Source organism: Malus domestica, chromosome 09 (genome assembly GCF_042453785.1).
Source record: "Malus domestica chromosome 09, GDT2T_hap1".
Classification (NCBI taxonomy): domain Eukaryota; kingdom Viridiplantae; phylum Streptophyta; class Magnoliopsida; order Rosales; family Rosaceae; genus Malus; species Malus domestica.
The window spans coordinates 25,705,211-25,720,828 of NC_091669.1; the positions used below are offsets into that span (position 1 = coordinate 25,705,211).

The 15,618-nt window shown below is 38.0% G+C and overlaps 1 protein-coding gene and 1 pseudogene across 1 annotated transcript; one reads left to right on the forward strand and one right to left on the reverse strand.

Moving 5' to 3' along the window:
• The first annotated feature begins 570 nt into the window (after positions 1-570).
• On the forward strand, positions 571-1,654 carry LOC103443925 (uncharacterized). The gene has a single exon (XM_008382829.4). It carries the CDS (start codon positions 750-752, stop codon positions 1,353-1,355), a length of 606 nt encoding a protein of 201 aa, XP_008381051.3. The 5' UTR covers positions 571-749; the 3' UTR covers positions 1,356-1,654.
• Positions 1,655-2,642: 988 nt separating this feature from the next.
• Positions 2,643-7,667, reverse strand: LOC103443924 (protein NUCLEAR FUSION DEFECTIVE 4-like; annotated as a pseudogene).
• Between the last annotated feature and the right edge of the window lie 7,951 nt (positions 7,668-15,618).

Sequence of the window (15,618 nt, forward strand, 5' to 3'; positions counted from 1 at the left end):
TGTGTGTGCAAATGTAATATGACCAAAAAACAAAAATTGTTCGTAGTTCAGGCCAACATGTTATAAAAAATTCCAACCATCATATTAAACCAAAAAACAATTTTATTAATTTTAAATGAATATGTTAGGACGATGAAAACTTTTGGGGCCCTGTGCCCCGTGCCGCTGCACCTTTTTACGCCCCCTCTTGCTCTGTCAAATGATTTTATGTTGAAAACCACTTTCTTCAAACTCATCATATGCAATTCATATGTATATATAACCAAGGCACCAATTGATAGTTGAGTTGCCTTTACTTTTGGTTTAACCAAAACCTTTATTTATTTTTTTTCCTCCCTAAAGTTTGATTAATCTCTTGCAACAAGGGGTAGCAGTTGTCAATCTATGAAATTGGATAGTGTAGATTTTCCACTTTCTTCCAACTACAAACGCACAAAAACAAGTAACGTGAATGTCCCACTGCACACCCTATTTTGTTCCCAAGCCGTGATTGATGGCACACTACAATTCCACATGGAAACCCTTCTCTCACTCCATAAAGTTTGACAACCCTTAACCCATTTTGGAGGATATAATCGACATGCAAACCCCACACACATTTTTCTTTTCTCTTTAGTCGCTGTCACCACATGAAACTTCATCTCCTACTTTAAATACGTCATCCATCTCTCTCTCTCTCTCTCTCTCTCTACAAAATCATAAACACAAACTACTCAAGTTTTTTAGGCCATACTCCATCATTTGAATCCATGGACTGGTTCTCATGGTTGTCGAAAACCGGCCTAGAGCCGTCGCTTGTGTACGAGTACGGCCTTGCTTTTGCACACAATGAGCTAGAAGAAGAGGACATTTTCTACTTCAACCATGAGTTTCTTCAAAGCATGGGAATTTCCATAGCCAAACACAGGCTAGAAATCCTCAAGATTGCTAGAAAAGCAAAGGGTATGAACACTCCGCGTCCAATGCGAAAGCTTTTGGTGGCAATCAAGAGGACTAAGAGGTGTTTGGCCGAGTACATAGGGACGTGGGTTCGCCGCGATCAGGACTCAATGGCGCTGGCGCTCGTGACAAGGCCAAGCAATCACAGGACAAGGTTTAGAGGAGCCATGCTTAAGAGGAACAAGAAGCTGATCACGGCCAAGCAAGGCAGCCGGTTGCTGCTCACGAATGGGAGTCCTCTGGTGGTTTCTGCCGGGCCTCATCACGTCGATAGCGTTTTGAGTCCGGTGGTGTATGATCTACGAAAGGAAGAAAAGATGATGGACGGTGATGAAGCAAACGACGATGGTTATTGGTGTACTGGAGTTAAAGAAATGAGGTGGGATACCATGTTCCAGGACTTGAAACCTACTTGAAATCTTATCCTTCTTTTTTCAAAATTTTCTTCTAATCTGGTTTTACTTTTACTCTATCAGTTCTTATTCCTTATGGTAAGTTTGTCTGTGATTATATTAAATTAATGGTGAGAGATGGGATTTTTTGGGTTCTTTGCACCAAGAGAGTTTTTGGTTTTGTGCATCACAAGACTAATTTACTTAGCTTTTTCAGTGTAGGTGGGTCTAGTTAGGTAATGAAATTGTCTCCCCTATTTTTTGTATGTCACTTGTCTCTATCTTTGAATATAATTGAAAGCATCTAATGTCTTTGTGTGAAAGGTATGCTTTTGTCAGGTGTGCAAATCTATAGTAACAAGAGTATCATTTTGCATCACAGATGGTTTTTATTTTTATGTTTATAGTTTACTGTATTGAGGAATGCAGGATTCAAACATAGGACCTTGAAGCAGAAGCAGAAATAAACGTTATTAAGCACTTAGAGTAATCTATTTTCCGTATTTATTTTCTAATTTTTGAAAAAAAAGTGACTGAAAATTGTGCTTCTTATCCTTTGAATGTCTCAGCATGGAGGCTTGCCACCAACTACATTTCATTTTAGAATCCTTAAGACTTACTGCTAACAATAAGGCCTCGCCTGGCAAGCAATATTAGACACCGGATAGGAAGTATTTAATACGAATTGGGTGTTTGGAGGACTTGCGGATTAAATAGTCACCGGATTAACGAATCCAATCCAAGTTGATCAATACGCTCTACTCCTTCTAGTTAGTACGCTAAAAAAGATCGGTATAATTAGTTGGGTTCAAAACTAAAAAACACGCCTCACACCCGTCTAGCATCTGCTTCAACTTCTCGCATTTGCCGCTGGAGATTCAGACATGAAGAAGTAGAACCACTCATGCTCACACCCTGATTGCATCATCTACCTCATGGGTGTTGTCTCGTTTCATCATTCATCATCTTCCTGCAATTTCCTGCAATTTCCATTTTTTTTTTCTTTTATTTTTATCTCTGTCCCTCTCTTGTATTCTTCAGTTTGTGATTTTTTTCTTTTCTATTTGATGGATCTGTCCGACGTACAAATTTTTCTATTTCATTGGAACAATTACTAGCGTCCGACGTAACAAACGAAGCCTAGGAGAAATTGGTTTCAGTAGCCCTGCTCCGAAAAACATTATGTACTAGCTCCCTTTGCTTAAAGTACTCCCAACTTAAATACCCTTCAATAATACTAGTATATTGATAGAAGAACGACAGATGATGATATAAATTAGTATAGTATCAAGCTGATCGTAAATTAAAAAATATCGACAATAAGTTGATCGCATTTCATCGAAGAGGGCTAGAAAAGATTACATTTTGAAATAAAATCATATGAGCACAATAGACAACCCCCAAAAACGCACCCTTTCGGGGTACGTTTGATTCGAGCGTATTTAGTTTTGTACGACACATAGTATACGTCAAAGTCGAATTATACATGTGCCGTGGAGACCTATAATGGACTTCCATTGACTCTTCTTCAATCCGCCATAACAGGCAACCAACACAGGCCAGCATGGGTGAAAAACTATAGCTTAAAGCTCGGCACTTGCAGTACCTATATAACACAGCAGATTCAAGCCGCAGACATTCACTAGTAATCTGAATGGCAAAGTCGGAACAGGCTTCCACAAGCCTGTATGGAACTGTGGATTCATGTCATCCGATCTCCAATCACTAGTGGCTCGAAGGCAGACGAAAAGAACCCCCAGCATAAAGCATTTGGTAAACTGGTCGTACTCTAATTGTCAAAATTACACTCAAGATGAAGCCTAGCCCACAGGCGGTGGCTAAAACTATAAATGTGAGCCTGAAGCAATCGGAACCTGTTAGGTACTCAAGCCCAAAGAAATAGCCCAACCCAAAAGACTAATCCAATAGGTGGGAGGACCCCAAGGACTTAAGAACCCCTACACCCCATAAGTGTAGTCGATGTGAATCATAACATTACACCATCGTTCGGAAGCCGACACCCACGGCGGCCCTTACTCTGGTGGCTTTCACTCTTAACGGCGGCGCACGCTTGATCGTCTCGTTAAGGTAGTCCTTTCCAGGTCGCCCCCTCCGCAACGTCGGGAACCTAGACTTTGATACCAATGCTAGGTACTCAAGTCCAAGGGAAGAGTCCAACCTAAAAGACTAGTCCAATAGGTGGGAGGACCCCAAGGACTTAAGAACCCCTACACCCCCGTAAGTGTAGTCGATGTGGGATCATAACAGAATCTATGCATGTAGACCCTCCTTGCTTGACAGCTTCAGCATCATATACATTACCAGCAAGAACTGAAAAAAGTACTGCACCAATAGGGTTTCCAAGTCCCATGAAACTGTAAATTACACCAAAAAATGTTTCAATCCAAAAAGTTCAGAGGCAGTTGGAACCATCAGTGAATATTGAGCTCCGTAGCAGATACCAAACAGAGCAGTTGCAACATAGAGAGTACCATTGATAGATAAAGCATATAAAACAAATGATACGATCATAACTATATGTGCACATGCCATCCACACTGTGCGAGGAACTGTTTTCTTCCTGCAGTGAACAAAATGATGAACCAAATTAGTATTAAGCCCTTAGAGAAGTAAGAGAATGACTCATCCATTGAAAGAAAAAAAAAAAACCAGAATGGAAGGTGATTGCATTCTCGAACAGAAAAAAGTCCGAGTTTTAGGGTCATAAGAATCTAGGTCATAATCTCAAGTATAATTGAAATACTTTGACATAAAAGTAACATATTCAAGAAATTCAGACATAGTATTCCAATCTACTAAGGTGGAACAAAACCCATTAAAGAATGAGAAATGCTAGCAACCTTCACTTACCTTCTCGTTTCATCCTTCTCACTTCTCATGCCACCTGTACTCCACTAGCACTCAAAACTAAAATTTCAATTATGTTAAAATCCAATTATTTCCATTGGTTAGTATAATTAAAATCTTAGTTTGTCAACCAAAAAGTAATTAAACATTTAGTGGCGTGCTAGTGGAATACATGTGGCATGAGTAGAAGTGAGAAGGTTGCTAGCACTCCCCAGAGACAATAAGCAATAATGTCCAAGTTTGAAAGCTTTATTAACCAAAACGAAAAGTTAAAAGTTAAAAGAACCACAAATCAACAAAGCGAGTTAGCAAGATACTTAAGATCATTGAAACTAAAAATCTAAGCCAGTGGAAAAACAGGACATATTATTCCCCAAGTGGTGTTGCTAATGCTTCAATTAAAAATTCAAGCATGGTGCAGAAATTTGTATAACTTAAAGAGCAAAAAATAAATTTCAAAAACAGTTAAGTAGGAGTTAGAGAGAAATGACCTGAGAAAGTGTTCAGAAACTGCACCAGAACCCAGATGACCCACAAAATTGCAAAAGCTGAAGAGAGACAACAGTATTGTCGTATTACTAGCGCCTAATGCAATCCCAATCTGGCTCAAATTATTGAGTACTGTTATTCCAGAGCCAACTCCAAGAAAATATACACATCAAAGAAGCCAGAAATCAGCCTTTATAAAAGCTTCCAGAAACTTAAAAGTCCTCTCCCCTCTTAGGTCTCCTTTTCTTCTTCACTGCCCCTTCCCCTATTGCAAGAAGTGTTTCGATATCTGAAGCAAACTCAGCCTCATGAAACTTCCAAGATGTGCAGCTGATGAGGATGGTGTGAACAAAGGATCTGTTTGGGTCGCATTGCCATCTTCTGCAGTCAAACGCTCAAAAGATTCAGCTCATGCCCTTTAAGGAAATAGTGTCATTTTCACAGGAATTGCGAGGGGAGAAAGTAGAAGAATAACCGTTATAGCAACCAAAATGTAGGAAATAGCATCACTAAGAGATACCATCTCCTGTACTATTGTGACAGTGACAAGATAGATAGCTAGCAAAAAACTGACAGGGGTGAAGAGAAAATGGGCATGCTCCGAAGAATCTTCTCCAGAACTGCAGTACATGGCCGGATAAAGTACATCAAGGCTAAATACAAAACAGGAAGCCCAGGAGCGAGGAGCAACAATAGATTCAGAGCAGAATCTTCAAGCACCGTACTGTATATCACTGTATAAACAGCAGTGCTAAGCCCGATATAACCTTTGAGAATGCCAGCCACAGTGCCTCTACTGAGAGGGAAGTTTCTCATGGTTGTTACAAGCACAGCTGTGCCGAACCAAGCATTGCTATTAGTCGCAATGCAAAGTGCGATCCATATCTGCCATAGAATTAAAAGATATGTTAAGACATCCTAATGCGAAAACTAAAATATATATACCTCCCCAGCTGTACGAATGTCAGAGAAAAATTCAATTGCTTGTAATTAAATGAATAGGACATAACCACATAAAACTATTTTAACTAGCTTAGTTTCTGAAAAATTTCCTTCTGTAAGATTTTTACTTTTTTTGGGCATAATTCAACATCAACTTAAGGAAGGGGGACGGGGTTGCACAATGCTTAAAGACAATAATATAATTTGACATATGGCTAATGACCTATGATTTGCATAATATGATTTTTCATTCAGAAGAAACCATTTAAGTCATCCCTAAGAGCTTGAGACAATAATGCATGAAGAAACAAAGTAGTGAACAAATTATTTCAACAACTTAACAGAACGCTGACGAAAGCATGCCTGAAAAAGAAAAGGCCCATGAAAATCAATTGCAACACACACACACATGCACAAAACAAAATGCTTATTGCTACAAGAGCATAACATCTGTACAACGACACACAATGTAGTCGATGGGTGATAAACCAATTTCAACTGAAAAAGATGTTGAAAATTCATATGGATCACTTTCCATCTCTAAGTTGTCTTTATCAAAGTGGATGGGAGGTTCCTCTTCTATATATATTTTTAATCACTTTCCATCTCTAAGTTGTCTTTATTTAAATTATTAGACAGTAAACGTTAAGTAAAGCCACTATAGATCAGTTGATAGCTAGAACATGCACAGAACTAAATAGACGCATATCAGATATGAAAATTGCTCAATTTGGTACCTGAACTCTCATCTTTAAGGCTTTCAATCCTCAAGAGTAATGAGTTAAGTTCTATTAAAAATGTGAAAGTGGGAAAGACAATGATTCCAAGGAACACTACGATAAAGAATTCTTCTTAAGAAGAGGTGGCTGCAATTCAATTTGATTGGTTTTCAGCATTTGAGGTTAATGATGCCTTTTGTTTACACTTAACACTGGTTAGCTCCTTAAAACTCATAAAATTGACAGACTTGCTATTTTTTTATCACTGATTTAAAGAATTTCTTTATTTCTCGGAGACAATTGGTAAATAAGTGTTACTACATTCCCTATCAAGAGTCAATTCTGCTAGTTCAACAGAAAATGGAATATCAACATGATTGAGCGTAATTTCGAATGCTTACTAAGAAACTAGATAAACCAAGAGAAACATAGATACGTTGGAAGAAAGTAAAAAGTACCAAATTTGAGAAGTACACTCCAAAATCTTATCAATGACAACCAAGACCGTAGCGGCAGACAAACCCAGATCAACATACAATGTCTATAAATGTACACTCAAAGTACATTAAATTAAAATTCAACTCGAGTTCAAATTCTCCCTTCCCATGGGTTAGAGTAGTTTAGACTAGCGCTCGTATTAAAAGAACAAATAACCCATCAAACAACAAACTTCCTATGTGAAAGTTTCAACTTTGGGAGTTAACAAACTGAACCCACCAATCAATTTCAAGATTCAAATCATTCAAACACACAGAAATGGAGATATATAATGAAGTGGCAACTCACCACCAGAAAAGGCAAGCTGCCAATAGTTTTGCTAACAACGAGCCAGAGAACGCCATAACCCAAGAAACAGAGCACACAACTTACCAGAAGCACAGCCCATGGAGGAAACTTGTTACAGGCGATTCCAGGGAGAAAACCCATACTATCACCAATGTCACTGGCCACTCCGAGAATGGTGAACTGACTCAAACCCAGCACCAATTTCAGCAGCGGGGAATAGAGCGGGAAGTTGTAGGAGTTTTAGGCAGCAATTTGGACCCAAATCGCCGCTCCCAAACCCACCCACGGCGGCCGGCTGCCTGCTTTCAGAATTGGGCTCGGCATCTTCTGCTCGCTGATGCAGTGGGATCAGAGAGAAAGGAAGGGAAATAGAAATATGGGAAAAACGCTGTAGCAGTGTGTGGGAGAGGCTGCGAGAGAGCTGTCGCGCAACCAAACTCCCAATTCGGAGTTCGATGGAGTTGCAGAAATCATGGGGAATCGGGAAACCAGTGTCAGAGATGAAGGGAAAGGACCATACTCCAGAGGGCAGGTGTGCGGACGTCGGGGTTTGCCTTTATCTATACTATTATTAAGAAACTCTTCTCGTCAACTTTTTTTCTTTGTTTTTTTTTCCTATTTTAGTCTCACTTTTATACATACTATTAGGTTTGGCAAACAAATCGCATCTGTCATGTTCGTGTCGTTTTTGTATAGCACATGTTATCTTAACGGATCGTGTCGTATCATACATATTATCTTAACGGATCTTTAACAAGTCGGGTCATTTTACTCATGACCCGTTAAGAAAAATATATTTTTTTTCTTAAATTTGCACATACCACACATTGCCACATAAATATTACTTCAAAACATTAAAACACATTTATCGTTTAAGTACTACATCTACACTCGAAAATAAGAGCCCAATAACAAATATCTATATACTACTAATCTATTAAAAAATATTAAATGTGCAAGGATATGCAAAATAAAAGAGTTTTTGTTGTCAAGGTTGTGAAGCATTTCTCAAAAGTTTAAACCTTGCCAATAGAACTCAAAGCTTGCATGTTATTCCTTTTACAAAATTCTCAATTTTCATCGATCATCATGACATAAGATTTTGTGGTATCCACTAATGTAAATATTTTAAATTAAAGATCAAATTCATTTATTGTATTCATATAGGGTCAAGGAGTGTATCTGTAAAAAATTATCAAAATCGGAGTTAAAATAAACGTTAAATCGTGATTTTTCGTTGATAACCATCGAAAAGTTTTGTCCCGTTACTTGATCATTGAATGTTTGTTTTTTGCGATTTTTAGTGTATACGATCTCAACGATAGATTCACTAACACTTGAGAGTTTATTCATACTTTCATAACTAGTGTAAATATTTTAAATTGAAGATCGAGTTCATTCATTGTACTCATATAAAATCAAGGAGTATAGTTGTAAAAAAATCATCAAAATCAGAGTTAAAATAACCGTTAAATCGTGATTTTTCGTTGATAACCGTCAAAAAGTTTTGTCCTGTTACTTGATCTCTGAATATTTGTTTTTTGCAATTTTTGGCGTATGCGATCTCGAAGTATATACAAATATGTTTGACAGTTGGATCGTTGAAACGAGTTTCGTAGAATGCGTATCCCATCAAAACAATAGATTCACTAACACTTAAGAGTTTACTCAGACTTTCATTAAGTATAACATAAGATTTTGTGATATCTACTAATGTAAATATTTTAAATTGAAGATCGAGTTCATTCATTATATTCATATAGGGTCAATGAGTGTAGCTGTAAAAAAATGATCAAAATCGGAGTTAAAATTACCGTTAAATCGTGATTTTTCATTGATAACCGTCGAAAAGTTTTGTCTCGTTACTTGATCTCTGAATGTTTGTTTTTTGTAATTTTTGGCGTATGCAATCTTGAAGCATATACAAACAAGTTTGACAGTTGAATCGTTGAAATTAGTTTTGTAGAATGCGTATCCCATAAGAATGATAGATTCACTAATACTTAAAAATTTATTCATACTTTCACTAGAGTAAATAATTTAAATTAAAGATCGAATTCATTCATTGTATTCATATAGGGTCAAGGAGCGTAGTTGTAAAAAATCATCAAAATCGGAGTTAAAAAAACCGTTAAATTGTGATTTTTCGTTGATAACCGTCGAAAAGTTTTGTCTTGTTACTTGATCTCTGAATGTTTGCTTTTTGCGATATTTGGCGTATGCAATCTTGAAGCATATACAAACAAGTTTGACGGTTGGATCGTTGAAATTAGTTTCGGAGAATGTGCATCCCATCAAAACGATAGATTCACTAATACTTAAAAGTTTATTCATACTTTCATTAAGTATAACATAAGATTTTGTGGTATCTACTAATGTAAATATTTTAAATTGAAGATCGAATTCATTTATTGTCTTCATATAGGGTCAAGGAGTGTAGCCGTAAAAAAGCATTAAAATCAGAGTTAAAATAACCGTTAAATCGTAATATGCAAAGTAGACTGAACAACGATCAAAAGAGAGTTCGAACATACATGTCATGTAAGAACTCGAAAGTTGCAATATGCAAAGTAGTCCTTTGACCTGAGGCATCATAGATGTCTAATGGTTAGGTCCTTGATCTTTGATCATGTCAAAGGCATTCCATTCGAGTGTCCACGGCATTGTTGTGGTCAAGCTACCTAGTCATGTAGGCATATGAATGCACAACAAGGAATCTCTAACCTTCCATGGTGGAAGGAGAATACTCTAAGATATGATTCGAGAGTCTTTGGCCAAAGCATATGAATATGACTTAGGAAGTTTGTTCCAAATCATATTCAATTGAATCATATAGATAAGTATCACATTGGATAGTAGACATGAAACAAACTATCACCTAAAACAATGTGATTAAGAGTATTGTATTAGAGAAGGACCATATTGCATTGTAATTGTAACTGGATAGGTTCTCCAACCACTTCTACTTAGCTTGGGTAACCATGATATGCTGCTAGGTGTCACTCATGGTTTGTGGAAGCCCTAAAGATTAGCAAACACTAATTTTAAGGGAGAATTGAAATGTGGTTTCAATTCACAATCGATCGTTAAGAGTAACAATCGCCCACTACCTAGCTAAATGGAACCTAATGGATCGTACACCGAGTAAGGATGTTGGTGAAGAAATTAAATGAAATGGATAAGCAATTAAATGGTTTAATTGAAGAATGGTCAAGGTTAATTAATTAGTTAATTAATTATACGAAATGTTCGTATTGGGCTTATATGTTGGTTTTCGGTTTCGGGGCCCAAAAGCGTTTTGGTCCACAAGGCCCATTATGTTTAAGTTGTATGACAACTAAAACAAAATGGGCAATTAGCCCAATCAATTTGATATGGCCGGCCATTAGGGTGAGAAGTGTCAAACTTGGATTAATTACAAGTTTGCCACTCACATGTGATGAAGTATAAATTCAACTTTATAGCTTTATTTTTTTTAGGGTTTTTCTTGGTGAAATGAGGTGAAACATTTTCTCTCATTTTTCTCAAAAGAGGCCGGCCACCTAGGGAAGGAATAGCTAGCAATCTCTTCTTCCCTAAGTCATCCATTTCATCTTCACATCACATCCTTGGTGAAGAGACTTAGAGACATCAAGCTTTTGATGTTTTGGAGAACAAATCCTCAAATCCTCAAAGAAGCAAATGAGCACTAAAAGGAGGAAAATCACAAGGAAGATCCAAGAAGCAAGGAGGTGACTTGAAAGCCCTCCACTTGGGTGAATCCCTTGTGTAATCAAGGATGAGCTTCAAGGGTAAAGAAACTCTAAATCTTTCCTTCTCTTTAATGTTGTTAAAAAGTTTATTGGTTCACCATATACTAGGCTTTGAAAGTCATGGGTTTTATGAATTGTTTTTTAATGCATGCCTACTTTAATGTGTTAATAGTTTACATATGTATTCAAATGTTCTTACTTGTTCTTAGCTAGGACAAATTTTTTCCTTCACTAACTTGCTGATTTTGATGATTCAGGCACCTACACTAGAATTTAAACCATTGCCGGATCATGTCAAGTATCATCGTCCATTCAAGGATCAATTTCATGCTATGAGCCCTATCCAAGTTTAGAAGGAAGTTTCATCCGGCTGGAAGACGTTAAAGCAAGCGTTTCTTGGGAGGCAACCCATGTATTCAAATAAGGAATTTTTTGAATCGCTCCACAAGCAGTTTTGCGTTTCTAAAAATCTTCCCTTTTCTGCAGTTTTATTTTGCCATGATTATCATTTTTATTTGTTGCTTGTTTAATTGTTTTTTGTGTGGGTTTATTTTTGAAACACTGACAGATTTGCAAGGTATTTTTACATTCATTTTCATGAAAAAAAAAAAGGAACATTAAGCAGAAAAATACAAGAGGGAGCCTTCACAAAGGCTGCTTAAGAGAAGTCTCAGTAGTCAGCGGAGCCCCAGAAGGAGGAAGCATCGGAGGTTGATCATTTGGAGGTTCATTACGCGGTACAGCCCCAAAAGACGAAGGCAAATGCTGTTAGAACAAACCCACAAACCTCTGATGATCAAGTAAAATCTGACCATCAGATTCCTGCATCTAGTCAATCTTCCTCTTCATGTTTGTAGCATAGTTATGTGCAAGCTTGTGCAACTGTTTATTCTCATGCTTGAGCCCTCTAATCTCCTGTTTGAGACTCATCACTTCAGCCGCCAACGACTCAACTTGACGGGTTCGAGCAAATAGGCGTTGGGCCATATTAGACACAGAACCTGCACACTGCACACTGAGAGCCAGAGAATCCTTAACAGCCAACTCATCAGACCGTTTGGCAAGTAGTTTGTTATCTTTGGGATTAACAAGGTTCCTGGCCACCACCGCAGCTGTCATATCATTCTTCATCACCGAATCCATAACGGTAAGGGGACCAGTAGGGGATATGAAAGATGGGCGCCATATGTTGTCTTGAGAAGGCGGGACTGCCTCTTCACCAAGGTTCAAGTCAAAACGACGGTAGGAGGGGCCAGACATTTTCAAAGGTGTTAAAGAAATAAGAGGTCGGACAAGTCAAGATCGTAGAAGTGCAAGAAAGGAGTTTCTACAGGCAGAAATTCAAGTGTGCTTTGAACGTCCTGCGTACCTCTATAAAAATCAGCACTCAACGGGATTTCAGAGATCAAAGAGGCGAGCTCAGAAATCGAAGAGGCCAACTCAAAAATTGAAGAGGCGCTAGCTTTCTCAAAAGCTGGGCTTACTTAGAAACCACGGGCCAATCTTCTTTTTCAGATTTGTCCGCACTTATCACATGCAACCTCTGCACTCGACGGGATTTCAGAGATCGAAGAGGCGAGCTCAGAACTCGAAGAGGCAAGCTCAGAAATCGGAGAGGCATCTGTTTTTCCAAACGTGTCAGCATTTGTCACATGCAGACTTAGCTTTGCGGAAATCACAGGCAGTTTGTCGAAGCGCCGATTCCAGATATCGAAGAGGCACTTGCTTTTCCAGACATGTCAGCGCCTGTCACATGCACACTCAGCCTTGCGGAAATTACGGGCAATCTATCGAAGATCTCTTGTGAAGTAGAAAGCACGTGAAGTTCACTATTAAATCATCCAACGGTTGCTGACAAGAGTGAAAGAATAGTACCGGTTATTAATTCCTATAAAGGTCACCCTTCACCCTCCATTGCAAGGCAGACATACATAACCCTTCTTCTTCTCCGACAATGCCTTTCCAACAAACCCTCTCAAGTCACCCAGTGTTCCTTATTCCTTGGGATACCTCTGCAAACAACTCATCCAAAGCAAAAGTATTTCATATCATAAAGGTTGAAAACAAGAGTATCTCATATCATGCTTTCTCCCTGTCCTTCTCCTTGTCGTTGTTTTGGGACAAGGAGAAAGAGAGCAATCAGCCAGCACTTGGTATCAATCTTCCGATCTGGAACCGACTGCCTGGAACCCCTTCCTGATTGCTTACCTAGCCTTGCTCTCGAGTACTTATCTTCATCATTTTATGCTTCCTCTTCGTCTACCACATCTGCCTGGTGAACAGATAAGGGAAGTGAAAATGATACCTCGAAGCATGTGGAGACAATGTGCCAATTCATCCTCAACTAGGGACAAGGAGAAAGAAATCAAGAGGTGGGAACTTGGAAAGATTGAAGAAAGAAACATACCAACACCTCTACCTCGTGCCTGCCTGCCGTGCAGAAGAAACAAGCAGAAAAGAATGCAGACTGCACAATCAAATCAACCCAGCAGAAGGAGTCTGATTTGAAACCAAGGAACTCTCATAGTCCTCGCTCAGAATTTCAAACCAGTTCGAGATCAAAGCTGTGGAAAGTCAACAAGATCATCTATCTCCAAAACCAGATTTGCATTCTTAAACTCTACTCTGTCTGGTTTTTACTTTGCTATACTTGTCATGTTTATTCGTTGTTTGTTTGTTTGCTTGTTTTTGTGTGAGTTTATACTTGAAACATTGAGGACAATGTTTGATTTAAGTGTGGGGGGGGTAACCAAGTTGTTTTGCATGAAATTCGTAGGAGTTTATCACCCATTACTTCTAGTGTTGTTCCTTGCTGTTTTAAGTGTTTTTTTAAGCTGTTTTGGAGTGTTTTAGTGTGTTTTGATATAAAAATCCGAAAATCTCATAAAAATTTGAAAAATTGTTTTGAAAAACCCAAAAAGAGTTGTTTTGTATGTTTATTTGTGTCTTAGGGTACCTTCCAACACAATGATGAGGTTTCGGTTTTTAATTACATGACTGTTAAAGACAGTTATAAACTTGGATAAAAATTTGATTTACTCTTTGGTGTATGCTTGGTTGTGGTTATAATTTATGAATTCACATGCAATCATAAAGAAAAAAAATTAGTTTTTGTAACATGCTTGAAAGAAGGAACTCAAATGAACGCTACAACCTTGTGAGACTTGAGCCTAAACGTTTATTTGGAGAGTTAATAATCTGTGCATCGTTGTTTTCTAAAGTCGTTGCATGATCTCATTATTCTTTGCTTGGTTGCTATTTAGAATGCATTTCATCATTTAGTTCCAAATACTAGAACTCATGCCTATTTCATTCAAAGCATGTTATTGATTTGCATAACACATATTCAAGATGAAGTTGTTTAGTGAGCCAAGAGCCAAAAAGCCTATCCCGTTCATTATGTGTTTAAGTTTAACCCCGTTGAGCCTTGTGTAGCATATGTTCTTTGTTACCCACACTATCCTCACCTAGCCTAGAATAGGACCATCCATACCCTTGTTCTTGAAGCATAGTAAAGCATAATTTAGAAGGACTATTTTAAAGAGAATTCCAAGTGTCTATTTTATTGCTTTGCTTGCTATCGCTTTAAGAACGTTTGTTATTCCTATCCTTTCTTTGTTAGCCATTACCCCTAAGCCCTGTTACAACCCTTGACTTCAATCTTGAGTGTTGTGTGTTTCAATTTGTGGAGTTCGAAATTGGTATGAGCATATGGTGTCACTGGTTCTCGAATCTAAGTAGTAGCATACCATTCATGAGATCATATCTAAACATGCTTATTAACTCCATAAATTGCTTTCTTTGTTATAACATATGTGAGTACTAGTCTTCCATGTTTACATCAATCTTCTCACATATAACTAGTGTAAGGTGTGTAGTCAGAAAATGTGTGTGAAAATAGAGAGTATCTAGTAAGGAATTGAAGGAATTCTCTAAGGCATGTTACTACATTCAAAATGTTGTTTTAATTGATTAAATGTGAGCTAGTGAATGGTAACTATGATTAAGTATGCTCGAGGGTAAGGATTGCTTAAATCTATGTAAGTGGTGATCTTTGGCATGTCATGTTTCATTGAAAATCCCTGAGGCAAATGTTGGAAGGTCTAGGTTACGTTTTGTTTGTTTCATTTGTTTTGTTTTGCTCGAGGACTAGCAAAAGCTAAGTGTGGGGGAATTTGATAGGAGCATATTTATGCGACTTAGTTAGCTTGTTCTTGTGCATTTATGTTGTTATTTCTTAGTCAATTATGTATTTTAAGCTATTTTCGTGTGTTTGTAGGTTCAAATAACAAAGTTAGCAACAAAGTGCTATTTGCAGCATTTTTGGGCCAAGATTGGATAGTGCAAGCATGGAGACATGAGGATGGACGTTTTTGAAGATTTGAAAGCTAGAAATCAGCATGTGTGTGTGCAAGTGTGTTGACCTACAACTCCAAACATTCATCCACTACACCCATTACATCCACTCATTACCAAACATCCATCCACTACACCCATTACATCCCACTCATTACCAAACATCCACCCACTATACCCATTACATCCACTCATTACCAAACATCCATCCACTACACCCATTACATCCACTCATTACCAAACACTCATCCACTACACCCATTACATCCACTCATTACCAATCCATCCACTACACCCATTACATCCACTCATTACCAAACATCCATCCACTACACCCATTACATCCAATCCACTACACCCATTACATCCACTCAT